At 39.7% G+C, this 15,132-nt stretch overlaps 5 protein-coding genes across 6 annotated transcripts; 2 read left to right on the forward strand and 3 right to left on the reverse strand.

The window, feature by feature from the left end:
• Window position 1: 1 nt before the first annotated feature.
• ETHR (ecdysis triggering hormone receptor) lies at window positions 2-5,979 on the forward strand. 2 transcript variants are annotated; one of them, XM_018102933.3, is made up of 4 exons: window positions 2-306; window positions 637-799; window positions 866-1,046; window positions 4,866-5,979. In XM_018102933.3, exons 1-4 carry the CDS (start codon window positions 217-219, stop codon window positions 5,842-5,844), a joined length of 1,413 nt encoding a protein of 470 aa, XP_017958422.1. In that variant the 5' UTR covers window positions 2-216; the 3' UTR covers window positions 5,845-5,979. The 2 variants fall into 2 exon arrangements, with proteins under 2 accessions (XP_017958422.1, XP_017958429.1); XM_018102940.3 differs by lacking the exon at window positions 4,866-5,979 and adding an exon at window positions 2,746-3,833.
• Window positions 5,980-7,442: 1,463 nt separating this feature from the next.
• On the reverse strand, window positions 7,443-9,967 carry Rab1 (RAS oncogene family member Rab1). The gene is made up of 5 exons (XM_018103015.3): window positions 9,624-9,967; window positions 8,234-8,354; window positions 8,122-8,169; window positions 7,836-8,063; window positions 7,443-7,764 (listed from the first exon to the last, which is right to left on the reverse strand). The coding sequence occupies exons 1-5, from the start codon at window positions 9,644-9,646 to the stop codon at window positions 7,567-7,569; spliced, it is 618 nt and encodes a 205-aa protein (XP_017958504.1). The 5' UTR covers window positions 9,647-9,967; the 3' UTR covers window positions 7,443-7,566.
• Window positions 9,968-10,135: 168 nt separating this feature from the next.
• Window positions 10,136-11,035, reverse strand: AP-2sigma (adaptor protein complex 2, sigma subunit). Its single transcript, XM_018103048.3, has 3 exons — window positions 10,894-11,035; window positions 10,683-10,832; window positions 10,136-10,611 (listed from the first exon to the last, which is right to left on the reverse strand). Exons 1-3 carry the CDS (start codon window positions 10,894-10,896, stop codon window positions 10,336-10,338), a joined length of 429 nt encoding a protein of 142 aa, XP_017958537.1. The 5' UTR covers window positions 10,897-11,035; the 3' UTR covers window positions 10,136-10,335.
• A 9-nt stretch (window positions 11,036-11,044) lies between these two features.
• Window positions 11,045-12,791, forward strand: Idi (Isopentenyl-diphosphate delta isomerase). The gene is made up of 2 exons (XM_018102980.3): window positions 11,045-11,482; window positions 11,542-12,791. The coding sequence occupies exons 1-2, from the start codon at window positions 11,183-11,185 to the stop codon at window positions 11,995-11,997; spliced, it is 756 nt and encodes a 251-aa protein (XP_017958469.1). The 5' UTR covers window positions 11,045-11,182; the 3' UTR covers window positions 11,998-12,791.
• Window positions 12,620-15,060, reverse strand: LOC108652763 (uncharacterized). Its single transcript, XM_018102962.3, has 4 exons — window positions 14,602-15,060; window positions 13,862-14,210; window positions 13,511-13,792; window positions 12,620-13,453 (listed from the first exon to the last, which is right to left on the reverse strand). The coding sequence occupies exons 1-4, from the start codon at window positions 14,771-14,773 to the stop codon at window positions 13,315-13,317; spliced, it is 942 nt and encodes a 313-aa protein (XP_017958451.1). The 5' UTR covers window positions 14,774-15,060; the 3' UTR covers window positions 12,620-13,314.
• Between the last annotated feature and the right edge of the window lie 72 nt (window positions 15,061-15,132).

Genomic DNA, 15,132 nt, shown 5'->3' on the forward strand with positions numbered 1-15,132 from the left:
ATATCACCTCAAGATGCTGCTGCAACAAGGACGACGACGCAGCACGCTGGGCTATCCCGTGGCGCTGCTCGTGGCGACCATGGCGCGTACAACACAACTAATAGTATTCCAGCCTACAACAACAGCAACAACAATTACGACATTAGCAGCAACAACGCCAGCGACAAGGGCAATGCAAGCGCCAGCGATGCGTTCGCCGAAGGGGATGCTGAGCAGATGCTGCCACAGATTCCGTCGTATATACGCACAACCGCCATGTTCTTCTGCATAATCATAATGCTGCTGGGCGTCATCGGGAATGTGATGGTAAGTTTGGTGATTGATTGATTGAGTGACTCACCAAATGCCTTACATCCTCAGTGAATTGCTGAATGATGATGATGATGAATTTTGTGATTGACTGATTATTGACTCACCAAATACTTTATTCGCTTTCTCTGACTTACTAACTGACTAACTGACCAACTGAATAACTGCTGACTGAACTGTGTGTAGATGGACTGACTGCTAGCTTTGCTGATTAACTGAATGACTGGCTGGCTAACAGATAGACTGACCCACCGATAACCTGACTAGTTATCAGACCAGAATATTTGGCTTTTTAGCTGAACTCCCATTCCTCCGTTCCCTTCGCAGGTGCCCATTGTTATAGTGAAGACAAAAGATATGCGCAATTCCACAAACATTTTCCTAACCAACTTGAGCATTGCCGACTTGCTGGTGCTGCTCGTCTGCACGCCCACCGTCCTCGTCGAGGTGAACACACGTCCCGAGACTTGGGTGCTGGGACACGAGATGTGTAGGCTCCAATCAATTTATCAATTTTACTTTGTTTCGATATTATTGAAGTTTTTTTGGTCTTTAGGCAAGGCTGTGCCTTTCGTGGAGCTGACTGTGGCACATGCCAGTGTTCTCACCATTTTAGCCATTTCCTTCGAGAGATACTATGCCATCTGCGAGCCATTGAAGGCAGGATATGTGTGCACCAAGGCCCGCGCGATTCTCATCTGCGTCCTTGCTTGGGGCATTGCTGCGCTCTTTACGAGGTAAGTGTGGACTGCCTCTACCTTTCCCATTGGCTCGCTTGCTACAATTCATATTTTATCATTATTATCATTGAATCTGTCGAGTATTTTCGTATTCTTAACATTTTCTCTTGCATGCTCTGATTATACTTGCTCGCTGACTCGCTTTCTCTATCTTGCCCCTGCTATTTATAGTATACTGGTATTAACAGCAATAATAAAGCCAATTCCATTTCCATTTTCATTTTCATTTCCGTTTCCATTTCCCATTTCTGTGCGCTGTGTCTATGCAGTCATTTACTCATTAATTATAAGTGTCAATCGCGGCCATTTTTAATGTTTTGTGTTTTGTTTTCCATTTGGCCGTTTCCTCTGTCGTTTTTATGGCACTACATTGGGTATCCCACCTTTACGTCACGAAATGTAACCATGTGCAAAACTATAGCTGACGTGAATTGTTCTTAGCTTTGTAAACAGTTCCAATAAAATATCTATTATATAATATACTTATAATATCAAAGTCAGAGAAATCTCTGATAGTGTATTCATTATTCGATGTGACGACAACGCCAGCTACTTTAGGTCTGCTTCTGGTCTTTGTTTAACTTCAACTCCGACTTCTCCATTTACATGCTAAACATTGGCAGTTAGTGTTACGTCTCGCCCCGTATAGCCGACTTTCTTCTCATTCCTTACGCATCCTCGCAGTTTGGTCTTTGGGTCCTCGTGATTTTTTGTTCGGCCTAATTCAGCTTGGGACTGCCCATTGTGCCCCATTGGCTGTCATTATCTGCCCGCTGTCATCTTTAATAAGCATCCGGAAATGTGGGCTATCATTGAAGAATTTACATTTCATTGACACTCTATTATTGCGACCGTCCCAAGGACGGTCAACGACCCTTTTTAATTTCATAAATCCTGCAGCGCAGCGTGTGCCTACGTGGGCGGTAGGTGGTAGGCGTGGCTGTTGGTGGCGCCTAGCGCTCATTAATTAGGCTAAACTAGAATTTGTGCCAATACGCCTATCGTCCAGAGGAGACGCATGCACATGATTCAGGCATGTTGAAGTTGACCTCCCTTCTGTTCTTGACCTAGCAATATATCTGTGACAGCTCTGTATCTCTCTGTATCTCTCTATATCTTTCTGTCTCTCTCTCTCTCTCTCTATCTTTCTCTCTCTATATCTCTGTGTGTATTGGTGTTGATCTATTTTGCCGTGTGCCTCTTTTATCTCTCTCTGTCTTTCTCTCAGCCTTTCTATCTGTACCTCACTATCCTTCACTCTCCCTCTGGCTGTGCATCTATGAAAGATCCTTTTGTGTCGTTTCATCATTGTATTTCTTTTTCTTTCCCATTCCTATTTCCATGTGGCTCTATCAACACATACATATAACACATATTGTATAACTGATTTTGTGTTTTTCTTTATCTCACTCACTCTCATTTTGTCGTTACTGCCTCTGTCTCCCTCTATTCGTCGGCCTTTTGTCGTTATCTGATCTGCTAACCGTAATGATTACTTCTGTTTATACCTCTATTAGAGAGAGACCCATCTCCACTTCCATTTCCATCTGTCTCTCTCTCTCTCTCTCTCTCTGTTTTCATATGTCCAGCATATATGTATGTCGTTACCTTGTTTCTCATCCTTCAACGTGATTTCTCTCCCTCTCTATCGCTCTCCAAATATCGTTCTCTCTCTCTCTCTCTCTCTCTCTTATAGCCCCATACTTTGGGTGGCTGAATACAAGCTGGTTGAGTATATTGATGGATCATCGGTACCCGTTTGCCTGACCCAAGCAATTGGCGTATCGACCGTCGGTTTCTTTTTGATGACTATTTCCGTGTTCTTCGTTCTACCGTTTCTCATGCTGATTGTACTGTATAGCATAATTGCGCGGAACCTTATCTCCAACCAGGGCGCCATGCTTCGTGCTCGACCCACGAAGCCGGAGTTGAGCTTAAAGGCGCGCAAGCAGGTGGTGCTCATGCTGGGCGCTGTGGTGCTATCCTTCTTTATCTGCCTGCTGCCCTTTCGCCTTCTCACGCTGTGGATCATACTGAGTACGGATCAGACGTTGCACGATATGGGCCTGGTTCGTTATTACAGCTTACTCTACTTTTGCCGCATCATGCTCTATCTCAACTCGGCTATGAATCCCATTCTCTACAATCTGATGTCCACTAAGTTTCGCAAGGGCTTCGCTCGCCTTTGCCACGACGTGGGCCAATTGCTCTGGCAGCTGCTCACTCTGGAAAGCAAGCGGCGCAATGCAAGTGAATCACGGGGCCAACAATCTACGGGCTCTGGCACCAACACGAACTCCTCAAATGCAACGGCTGCCACAAACTCGAGCATCTTGTCACGTAGCTCAAATCGACGCAGCAGTGAAGAAATTAGTCGCACGCGCTTAAAGATCGAGCTTCACTTGCCCTGCGGCAGCGAGTTGGAGGCCATGGCCATGCTTCAGCATTCAACGTTGCGTAGCAAACGACGTCCAAAGCAGCAAATCAGTTTCGATGAGGACACAGGCCAAGCAGGAGCAGCAGCAGAAGAAGCAGTGGTCGAAGGGAACAACGGAGCAGTATCTCGAGCAGCTGTGTAGGCATGAAAAATAGTGTGTAACCCGTTTGCACTTACGCTTCACTTAGCTGGCAAGCCACGCCCATAATGGATGCCATTGAAATCGTTGACAGGACCCAAGCTCAATTCCTGGCCGTTTCTTTCCATTCACATATTTCCGCACACACACAAAAAACAATCAATTTTTCGGGCTATTAAACTCGAATGAATGTGCCAAAGATAAATAACAGCAACGACAGCCAAAGCGGGATACCATTGAGATTGGGGCGGGGGCGTGGTAGAGCTATTAACTGGCATGTAAAAAGCAGAGCAAATGGAAATTTCTCTATATGCGCTTTGCGTGTCCATCAGCACGCAGGATAAACCTGATTTAGTTGTATTGAAATACGCTTTCCCAGCAACTCGTTTTTGGTCCACCCCAAAGCTAGAAAAATAGTGTTGCCGACTTTGCGGAGAAAATACAATTCAGAAATGCACAACTCGCATGTGCGCACACACACACACACACACACACACACACACACGCATAACTATTTATACATACATATAATCCCAAATGTACTTACTTTGTATAGTAGAGGCGCCCATATTGTAAGTAAATAAACCATTTTTGTATTACAACTAAACATATTTGTTTATTCATATGCAATGCGTTGCCCAATTTTTTATCTGATTAGAATCTGCCCGAATATTTGTAAATAGTATATTTCTACAGTGAAAGCGACTTTAACGAACAACTTGAGCTTACCATGGTCTTATAACCACTTCCTCGACTTGGAAAATAAATAAATTATTATTGTAACTTAACAAAAAACCGATGATATTGGAGACATATTTTTTTAACTAGCCCATATTAGTAAAATTATTGAATTGTAGTTTATGTAATTTAATTTTCACTTACATACGTCTTCAACCATGTTAAGGAGTATTCATTGTAGCTTCCAATAAACTTGCTTCCTTTTACTTCGGAATTTTCGAAAGTTTCAAGTATGGCCGAGCTTTCACATTAAATCTTGTCCATATGTATAACAACTGTCATTTATAACTATATGTGTATATAGATGTGTATAAACAACTGTAAAGCAGACGTTTCCGTTTTCGTTCTTTGATCGCCTCGACTGCCGACAATTTGCTCAACTAATACATACATATATAGCTTTAGATATGGGTTTTGTTTTTGAATGCTCAAAGTTTTCAGACATCTTTATGAGCACATGGATACATCATATACATATGACATATGATTATAATTCTTGCAGTCCAATTATCGCCATCTCAAGCTACAGCGTGGAGCCTTATGGGGATGGCACCGATGCCCCCGTTTGCACCACGGCCGCGGATGGCTTTTGGCCCATCGTCTACTTTGTGAGCACCATTACTCTCTTCTTTTTTCTTCCCTTTGGCATCCTAGTGGTGCTCTATGCAGCCATCGCGTACAAGCTGCTGCGTCCAAACAGTGCATTCCACAGACCAACCTCGCCGCAGCTGCAGGCAAGCCAACAACAACAACAGCAGCAACAGCATACGTCTAGCTCAAAGGGCAGCAGCCATCAGCAAAGCAATGGAATGAGGAAGCATCGCAAGCAGGTGATCTTCATGCTGGTGGCCGTGGTGTCCAGCTTCTTCGTCTGCCTTCTGCCCTTTCGCGCCTTTACTCTGTGGGTGATCACGGCCAGCGCAGAAGATGTACAACATCTGGGCATTGCGGGCTATTACAATCTACTGTATTTCTCACGCTTTATGCTCTACCTTAACTCGGCCATGAATCCCATACTCTACAATTTGATGTCGTCCAAGTTTCGTAGCGGCTTTTGGCGTCTGCTGCTAAGTTGCTTTGGTCAGCGGTCTCATCATCATCATTATCATCATCACGGTTATTATCATTATCCCACATTGGCCGGACGAAGTCAGCGGAGGACCACGCATCGCCAGGACCAAGGGCCTAATGGGGAGGATGAAGGTGGCGCTGCTCTTAACGTGGGTCAAGCTCAACGGGTGCGCCGCACACTACGCCGCGAGGCCACCTTTCTGATTAACTCCATATCCACGTCGTCGGGCACTGAACGTAACACCTCCTCCACCTGGCGCAGCAACAGCCTGTCCACCTCCATAGGACTAGGTGAACGAGAGCGGGAGAGGGAACGCGAACGCGGGCACCTTGGAGCCGCCATAGTTGGCACCACAGCTGCCACAGTTACCACTGCCTGTCTGCATGAGCGAAGCGCTAACAAAATCTGAGCTCAAATTGTATTTAGTTGAATTCAAGCACATTTAGTCCATAGTCATAGTTTATAGAAGAAATTTTATTTGTAAAGACTGAAGTACCTCAGAAGAAGTCAATAAACCTAGAAAAGATTTGTTTTGGAAATCAAAGCAATATGTAATCCTTCCAATTTCATTTGGGATGCATTGGAAAAATATGAACATAAATGGGATTAAACATTTGAATGCCGATCGGCGGATTTTATGCGACTGATGATTTTTTCGGGCTCAAATATTTAAAAAAGTTGTAGTGAATGCATAAAGACAGATAGAACATTTCTGTTTCTTCAAAGCCACAGAATCGTACATCCCGGCCATAAATGTGCTTCGTCTTCTGTTTATAAAATTTTATTAAACGCCTCTCATAGTCAATATTATCATCATCGAATATTAATCTATATATATGTAATTATATACAGTCGACTCTCGTTATTTCGAAATTCAAGGGACTCTTAAAATATTTCGAATTACCGAATGTTTGAAATATTAAATGGTTCGAAATTTTAAGAGGAAATAAATAAAACTTTGAATTATCAAGGGTTTTTATTTAACGTAATGTACATATGTTCAAATTAATTAAGCTTTATAAAACACTCATTTATACGGTTTGCTTGGAAGCACACTGCTTCTGCTCGGCCTTTTAATAATTTGTTAGATGCAAAAAAGACCACGCGCAGTAAAGTTAGTTTCAGGGGAGTCCCAAAATTCAAATTCAAATTTCTTACTAATACATCAAAAAACTTCGCAAATTCGAATTGTCGAGTGTTTAACCATATGAGTACGAATTACCGCATCTTAGCAATGATTTTTTAATTTGAATTACTGAGTGCATAAAAATGTATGGACTTAATTCGAAATATAAAGAGATTTTGTAGGGGATTCGTGATAACTTTGAATTAATGAGCGGTTCGAAATAACGCAGGTTTGAAATAACAAGAGTCGACTGTATATATATTATTTTTATTTTATTTGCCTAAGCAAATCCTACGCGATTCTCTTTCACACAAATTTGTTTTTAATGCTAGTAAACTGTTATCCCTTTTTGATTTACATTATAATTACAATATGACAAACAAGCGGCTGAATAGTTAAGATGATGTGAAATATGAGCTATCTGGTAACTACACATAACTACATAAAGGATCTAGACTATAAGAAACGCAGTTTTTGTTTGCTCTTTTATTTTCGATTTTGTTTTCATTAACTTGTTTATGGATATAAGAATTAATAGTAATCGATATCGGTACCGCTATTGCTATCGCCATCGTTATCCGTATCGTCTTGCGCTGCTGTGGTAACTCTTAAGTTTAGTTTAAATTTATATTATATTAATTAATACACCAGTTTATAAGTTTTTTTTTGTATTTTTGCACTACTTATGAACAGAACTATAGAAACAGAAGAGCAATAGTCAGAGGGGTAAGGGTAGTACATAGTAGAATATATCCATTGTGTGTGTGATTTAATTGCGAAAATTGTGAATTGCAGTATCATTGAAGGGTCCGCTTTTTCTCATACTTTTCACTACTCATCATTATTATTACTATTATTATTATTATTATTATATAATTCCATTTCTTTTTTTATTGTTATAATTTGCATGTTTATTATTTTTGCCGTGTTTTGTTTTGTTTTAATTTATTATATTTAAATTTTGTTTAATTGTATAATAAAATAATGATTCACAATCAGAGTTATTCAGCAGCAGCCAGATCTGGTGTTCTCCACTGGACGCCCTTGATCGATTTTCACTTTGCTTGCATTGTCGGTGGCACTGGACGGCGGACCGACACGATTCTTAATCTCGGCAGCCATCGTCATGAATGCCTGTTCCACATTGGTGGCGCTCTTGGCCGAAGTTTCAAGGAATGGAATGCCTAGCTGATGTGCGTACTCCTGCGAATGTTACGAGTTATAGCATAATCAATTAGTTTTACAAAGTTGCAGTAGGGGATTTTCAGTCTTACCGCAGCTGTTGTATGATCAACAACTTTCTTAGTGGTTAAATCACTTTTGTTGCCCACCAGCAACTTGTTAACGTTTTCGCATGCATATCGCTCGATTTCTTCCAGCCATTGCTTTACATTATTGAAGGATTCCTGGTCCGTGCAATCGTAAACAACAATAATGCCGTGTGCACCACGATAGTAGGACGATGTGATAGTACGGAAGCGCTCCTGTCCAGCAGTGTCCCACTACAATATATATATGATATAATTTTGATTTACTCTCTGCATAGGCTGGCGCACTTACAATTTGCAATTTAATCGTTTTGCCATCCAATTCTATGGTTCTAATTTTCTGTAAGCAATAACAGGTTGAGTGTCATACATTTGTGTGCGATTACGAATGTGGTAAGACTTACAAAATCCACTCCAATCGTACTGATATAGCTCTCTGTATATGTGTCATCAGCGAATCGAAGCAGCAGACAGGACTTTCCAACGCCAGAATCGCCGATCAACAGCAGTTTGAAAAGATAATCGCTGTAAAAGCAAAAAAATGCGCGCTTTACTTAAGGTATATATTTCAACATCATATCGCTTAGCGCAACAGCTCTATTATATTGCTTATCTTATCGCATACACATAGTTGAAAAGACCTGCTAATATTCACTGTTTGGCAATTAATCTCTATAAATGTTACTCTCATGCTCCACCACGAATGCAGCTGCACCTACAGTGAAAGCTCTATCGAGCGAAAGTCAATTTTGTGATATTGTTTTTGTTTGTTGTTTTGCTCTATGACCAACGTAACTTATTTAATTTGTAAACATTTTACAGATAAATAAGTAAAATGGATAAAAAAAAAAAAAAAAATTTAATCATAGACTTAGTAGAATTATATTAATAAACAAATCGATTTTCATTCATTTGTATGAAGAGTTCCTAAAATTTTAATACTTGTTTGTCAAGTTTAAAATAAGATTTACGCTAATATAAAAAGAGAAACTCATTAGGCTTTGGTTCAAATTCTCTTTTGAAATTGTAAGGACAAAGTTTGAATTATGAATAATAAAATAAATAAAAGAATATTTCTCAATTACGTGTAAGCGAATCAGAGAATTTCAAGTTCAATTACAACGAACGAAAACATAAAACACTCAACATAGATGGGAAATTGATTACGTAGCAGCAGCAGCAGCGACAGAAAAAAATAAAAACAACACAACGGCGCAGCGTAAAGCAGTCAAACAACAACAATGTGTGCACAAGGAGGGGGTTGGAGACGCTGGGCAGGTGACTCATCCGCCCCACAAATCAACAGCGCAACCAAAGCTGACATAGAGGCAACGACAACGTTAGCGGGGGACAGAGACGAAGGCAAGGGCTTGCGGGTTTACTGGCTGGCTAGCTAGCTGGCTGTCAGAAACATTCACAGCCACTCGAAACAACAACTAAAAACGCAATCAGAAAGCTTGATTTTCTTCACTTGTGTCACAATTATTGAAAACATTACTGTCTACAAATATGTATACTATATTTGTTTGTATTACATTTTTATATAATTTCTATGTCAATTCAAAATCGTATGTTGTTTTTAGTCAATACCATTAATATTCAGTCAAATTATTCGTTTGGAGGGTGTGGGGCCGCGGCAACTACCAAAGAGTCGTCGTGGACGTCGCAAAAATGACGTCGCAGAAACGACAAAAGAATAAAAAAAGGTGACCAGTGCTGCTTATGGAACGCGGATGAATACAAGGTTTTTCATTGTACATATCAATACATCTCAATTACGCGCAATCAACTTACTATTCTGGATTCATTGATGACATAGTTTTTAGTTTCGGGTGGTTTTCTTTTTAAAGGTTTATTATTTTTTGCCACGAACGAAATATTCAATTTCGTTTGAGTTGCTCGGTTAAAACTGGCGAGTCTGACGGTTGTATCTTATTTCGTTTGGAGGCCTCTTGTTGTGATATAACGCGCACTGTGCACTGTGTACTCCCAAATTGTTTATTTTTTTCTAACTTCTATTTGTATTTATTGCAACGAATTTAAAGGAAATTCGATAATTTCCAACAAATTCGACAGCCGAGAACGAGAACAATGGCGACTGAAAAAATGACGAAGTGGCATTAGTGTGGTAGAGTGTCGTCAGTTGTGCCAGTAAAGTGTTGAGTAACGGCTATTGCCAGGGCTGCATCAACCAGTGCTATCTGAAATCTCCTTTGTGGGCGGTAACCACCAACAAATCTACATACATACGCACATATATGTACGTCCCTTTGTATGTATTTATTTAATGTATGTTCACCTATCAGTAATGCTGATTGGAATATTCTTTAATACTTGCACATAATCTCTTATTATAAATCATTGGACTCTAAACACAAATTATTTAACGTTTGAGAAATGTTTTGCTTGCATATATAGAACACATGTAGATAAATAGTATTACAATATTATAATATATTATATGAAGATTCGATAAGCGGGCAATGGGGAATGCGTGCAAATTTGTCTATTCCAATGAGTTCAATGTTAGCAGCTGTTTGAGCACTTTTGTCTGTGAGGTCTCGCGTATCTCGCCTGCTAAAAACATCTCATCAACGACACTATACACCTTGTAGAAATTAAATACGAGATCCAACTCGCACACATTATGAAAATACTCGTTCAGTACTTCTACAAAATTATGTATGGCCTCCAGATAGCACAGATTATTATCGTTGACGTCCACGCAAATGCAAAAGTAGAGACCCGCATAGCGTCTATACACAATTTTGAAATTACGAAACTACAAAAGGATACACAGTTAGTTATTCAGCAGAATTATAGGAGTATTTGTTTAAAATAGATTGTTATTACCTCCACAAAGTTAGTGTGCTTAGCATCTCGAACTGTGACCACAGCGTGCACCTCTTCGATTAATTTTTGTTTTTCGTCGTCATCAAAGTTCATATACCACTTGGCCAGGCGAGTTTTGCCTGCACGATTTTGTATGAGTATAAATCGGATCTGCGCACATGTTAGACGATTGAATATTCATACTCAGATTGATTATAAATATTAAGCTTACCATTTTGGAGTATGTGTACGGGTAATTACTTGAGTAACTACACTGCTATTTACAATTTTCAGTTATGAATGCAGCGAAAATCTGAATATGAGCAAATGTGTATCACTGTTGCCAGGGCTGAAGCAGCTGGCGAACAGCTGTTGAACGTGACCAGTGCTGTCTAATATCAGCATATACACATCAGTTGGCAACGCCAATTATTTAATACGATTACGACGTTTTCACTTTTTATACATATTTGTTTAGGGCCGAACTTGAAGCTAGTCATTAACACCTCAATTACCAAATAATGTTGACGTCGCGCTTAAATATTTGGTCACGCATTCAGTTGCTGCGTAAATGCAGCACCATATCATTGAGTCAACAGAAGCATGCAAATATCGAAATACATGATCCTCTCCAAGCGCACGCCTTAAAGGAGCAATGTATCCTAGTGGACGAGCAAGATAAACCCATCGGCGCTGCTACCAAGGCAGATTGCCATCGTGTGCACCCTGGAACGGGCGATGTTAAGCTGCATCGCGCTTTCAGTGTATTTCTATTTAACTCCAAAGGCGAGATGCTCGTACAAAGGCGCTCCGTGCACAAGGTAAGGATTCCGAAATCCAAATTAAAGTCTGATTAATATTAATGAGCAGCATATTTCAGATAACATTCCCAGACACATATACGAATGCTTGTTGTAGCCATCCGTTATATGACATTGAGCAGGAGAGACAAGAATCGAATGCTCTGGGCATACGTTTGGCGGCACAACGACGCTTAAACTACGAATTGGGCATACCCACGAACGAGATTGAACCAGATAACTTTAACTACTTAACGCGCATTCATTACGCAAACACGGGGGACGGCGTCTGGGGCGAGCATGAGATTGATTATATACTTTTCCTTCAAAAGGATGTAACTTTGAAGCCCAATGCCAACGAGGTTAGTGAGGTGCGCTACCTAAAAAGAGAAGAGATCGACGAGGCGATAGCTAAATTCAGTGCTCCACTGACACCTTGGTTCGCCTTGATACTACGTCATCGTCTTAAACAATGGTGGGATAATTTGCATAGACTGAAGCAGTTCGAAGACTTGAAAAACATTCAACGCTTTTAAAAGCAAAAATATTGCTGCAATCAAACCAAAAATATGTGTTGGAACCTCAGCTTTGTTATACCCTACCGGATGAGGATATTATAGCTATAGCATGAAATAGAGATACCTCCAAATTATATCTATACAACTATCTGTTTCTTTGCAAACAGCTGAAATCACAAACATAAGTCAACAGTCGGTTGTACTAGCATTAGAAAGCCTGGTATTTTAAAATATGTGAAATTTAAATTCTCATCAAAATCGAATCGAATTAAATAGCTGGCGTAGAAAATAGAAAGTATGTTTTTATATCAAATAGAAAGTCGTTTTTATCTAAATAAAATATATAAATTTATTTTTAAGTACTGAAATATATGGTATGAAAGGGTCTTCTATTGTCAACATACAACAAAAACTGCAGTCTAGTAATTTATGTAAATTCGCTTTATTTTTATTCAAATGGAAAATAGTGTGTGTGTGTGTGTGTGTGCGAAGAAAGGGCATAAAGCAATTTTCATGCACCTCTATCAGTTGATCAGTTCAGAGTACAACGTATATAGAGCATCACATATATGTTTGTTGATAAATGTATGTATATATATATATATATATATATATATATATATATATATATATATATATATATATATATATATATATATTGTGTAGGTATACTCATAGCACTAACTAAATGTGAATATTACATAAATATTTAGCTCATAAAATGATCACATCACGTTTACCATAATAATCATCGTCATCATCTTCGCAACGAATAACAAAATAAATATTTACAAAAGTATTATAAGACTAAATGAAACACCTACAAGGTTGGTATACAAAACAGGCACCCTAACTAAATAATATATCATAAGAATATAGACAAAATATTGTATGAAAAACTAAACACAATGAAAATAACTAAGAGCTGCAGCATTTTTAACAGTCACGAAGCGCACGCTCCGTATGGTGTGAAATAGAGGAGAACAGGTGCAAATTAAGTTTGCGTATCTGATAATACCTCTGCTTCACTTGGCACCACCTTGGCACCGAATTCGGTTGTAAACAACTTAAAGCTACAAAATTTTCACGTAAACAAAAATTCGCAGTTATAATATAAAATATATAGGAGGGAGAATTATGAAGTATTTCATGCAAGTCGCATGCGAATGCGTCGTAGTTGTGTGAGTTTGAGTGTGTAGTTCGCTTGCATATATATATGTTCTCAGGGTTTAGCACATCCTGAATTCGATTAGTATTTAAGGCACATGGTGTGAGTCTCTCGTGTGAATATCAGGCTCGATGAGTTATTTATATATTAGGCCGCTTGCACCATACTTAGGATAAGCCAAACAGCTTTAAGGCATTAAAGGCAGTGGCCAAGGCGACCTCGTCCGGTGTTTTCTTCATAAAAGCAGCTATCATTTCCACAATTGCTGGCAAGCTGCAGGGCTCGTTGCGTTGAAAGGTGCAATATCTAAAATGTATACTTAAATATAACTTGAATTTCATTTCTTTTGACAACGGCTACCACCTGTGTAAATACAACAACGAACGTTCTGTAATGCCACTTTTTACATGCTGTGGCAGCTTGGATGCTCGAGTATTGGGATACATAAATGGAGCATCAGTTTCCACCAGCAGCCTGTCCAATGGCAAAGTTCCATTATCGAGCAAGCGGCGCACACCTGTATCAGATTTATCCTTGCACAAGTACCCAGTTAGGCTGATATAGAATCTGCGATCTAGATACTTGAGCGCCTCCTCAGCGGTGCCCATGAAACCTCTGATGATAACTGGCGGTAGATTCTCGAACCTGAATGAGCAGCAATGAGTATTAACACAAATCATAATATATATTATAATAAATATTTGTTCATCTTACGTGTCGAGTATTTCGAGTACATCATGTTGAGCCGATCGCTCGTGTATCAGCAGAGGTTTCTTTAGATGAATTGCCAAGTGCAGTTGCTTGGCAAATATCTGTTTCTGCACATCTGGCTCGGAGAAATCGCGCTGATAGTCCAAGCCACATGGACCAATCGCCACGCACTCCTGCGCCTGTGCAATATGCTCAAAGTCGAACCATGTGGACGGCTCCTCCACAATCGACTTTGAGTCGTGAGGATGTATGCCAGCAGTCGAATAGATAATGTCGGGGTAAATACGCGATAGGCGCAACGCTTCCTTGCTCGATTTGACCGAAGTGCCGTGTACCATTAGCTTCTGAACACCTGCAATATATAATGTAAATATTATACATACATACATAAATATATGGTTATGCTTGTAGTTAAAAAACTATGCATCGCGTAAAATTTGTTAATGCCAATAATGTATGAAATAGGCAGGTATCGAAAGAGAAGTATGCGTGCACTTTAGATTTTTATTTTCTTTAAACAGCGGTTAGTAGGCAGAGCTTTCACTGTACGTGGTGCACTAGCATACGAACATTCTCACATGCATACATAGCCATTTACGCAAACGCATGCACACATGTTGCTCGCTTATCGCCTGTCATCCGATTGACCTTCTTCAATGCGTATGTGTGCACTCTTGATGACTATTTGCCGCACCCAATCATGTCTTATTATATGTTGGTTATCACAATTTTAATAAACGAACCTGCGTCTCTTGCTCTTTGAACAACGGAATCCAGATCACGACTATACTTCTTGTTGGTCAAATTTGCGCCTACATCGATGACAATAAGGTTCTCAAAGCAATGCTTCATGCTGTCCTCGATGTCTAGTTGCTCTTCTGCTACTGGCGCTACTTGTTGTTGTTGGCGTTCCATAATATATGTATGTAGGTAGATGGTAGTGTTTGTACAAAAATAGCAATGACGTAGACAGACAGACGGACAGACAAACAAAGATGTTTTGTCTTTGTGTAATTTAATTAGCTTTCGTTAGCACAGGGCAACCGATGCGGTTATGCGCACCACAGAAAAAAAAATTGCTCTTTTATTGCAATTTATAATAAACAGTGACCAATTAAGCAATTAAATTAAATTTTACGAATTAATACAAAATAAAAACAATTCCCGACACGAACTACGACTGCTGGCAAATGATATCGATGATAGTATTGCAATCGACTATGAATTTTCTCCGATGGCTTTCGATGTGTGCACATATCGATATATACATTCAT

Source organism: Drosophila navojoa, chromosome 2 (genome assembly GCF_054131105.1).
Source record: "Drosophila navojoa isolate 15081-1374.11 chromosome 2, UAZ_NAV_1.0, whole genome shotgun sequence".
NCBI classification, from domain to species: Eukaryota; Metazoa; Arthropoda; class Insecta; order Diptera; family Drosophilidae; genus Drosophila; species Drosophila navojoa.

Bases quoted from the DNA above. Each gene is read 5' to 3' on its own strand.
- LOC108652763 (XM_018102962.3), bottom strand. From the start codon at position 14,773: ATGGAACGCCAACAACAACAAGTAGCGCCAGTAGCAGAAGAGCAACTA. The intron at 14,211-14,601 runs GTTCGTTTATTA...TATATATTGCAG, and splicing joins TCAAAGAGCAAGAGACGCAG to GTGTTCAGAAGCTAATGGTA. The intron at 13,454-13,510 runs GTGGTAGCCGTT...TATACATTTTAG, and splicing joins TCGTTGTTGTATTTACACAG to ATATTGCACCTTTCAACGCA.
- AP-2sigma (XM_018103048.3), bottom strand. The intron at 10,612-10,682 runs GTAATAACAATC...ATCCTTTTGTAG, and splicing joins AGCACACTAACTTTGTGGAG to TTTCGTAATTTCAAAATTGT.
- ETHR (XM_018102933.3), top strand. From the start codon at position 217: ATGCTGCCACAGATTCCGTCGTATATACGCACAACCGCCATGTTCTTC. The intron at 800-865 runs GTAGGCTCCAAT...TTTGGTCTTTAG, and splicing joins GGTGCTGGGACACGAGATGT to GCAAGGCTGTGCCTTTCGTG. The intron at 1,047-4,865 runs GTAAGTGTGGAC...TAATTCTTGCAG, and splicing joins ATTGCTGCGCTCTTTACGAG to TCCAATTATCGCCATCTCAA.
- Rab1 (XM_018103015.3), bottom strand. From the start codon at position 9,646: ATGTCATCAATGAATCCAGAATA. The intron at 8,355-9,623 runs GTAAGTTGATTG...TTGCTTTTACAG, and splicing joins TCATCAATGAATCCAGAATA to CGATTATCTTTTCAAACTGC. The intron at 8,170-8,233 runs GTAAGTCTTACC...TATTGCTTACAG, and splicing joins GTACGATTGGAGTGGATTTT to AAAATTAGAACCATAGAATT.
- Idi (XM_018102980.3), top strand. From the start codon at position 11,183: ATGTTGACGTCGCGCTTAAATATTTGGTCACGCATTCAGTTGCTGCGT. The intron at 11,483-11,541 runs GTAAGGATTCCG...AGCATATTTCAG, and splicing joins AAAGGCGCTCCGTGCACAAG to ATAACATTCCCAGACACATA.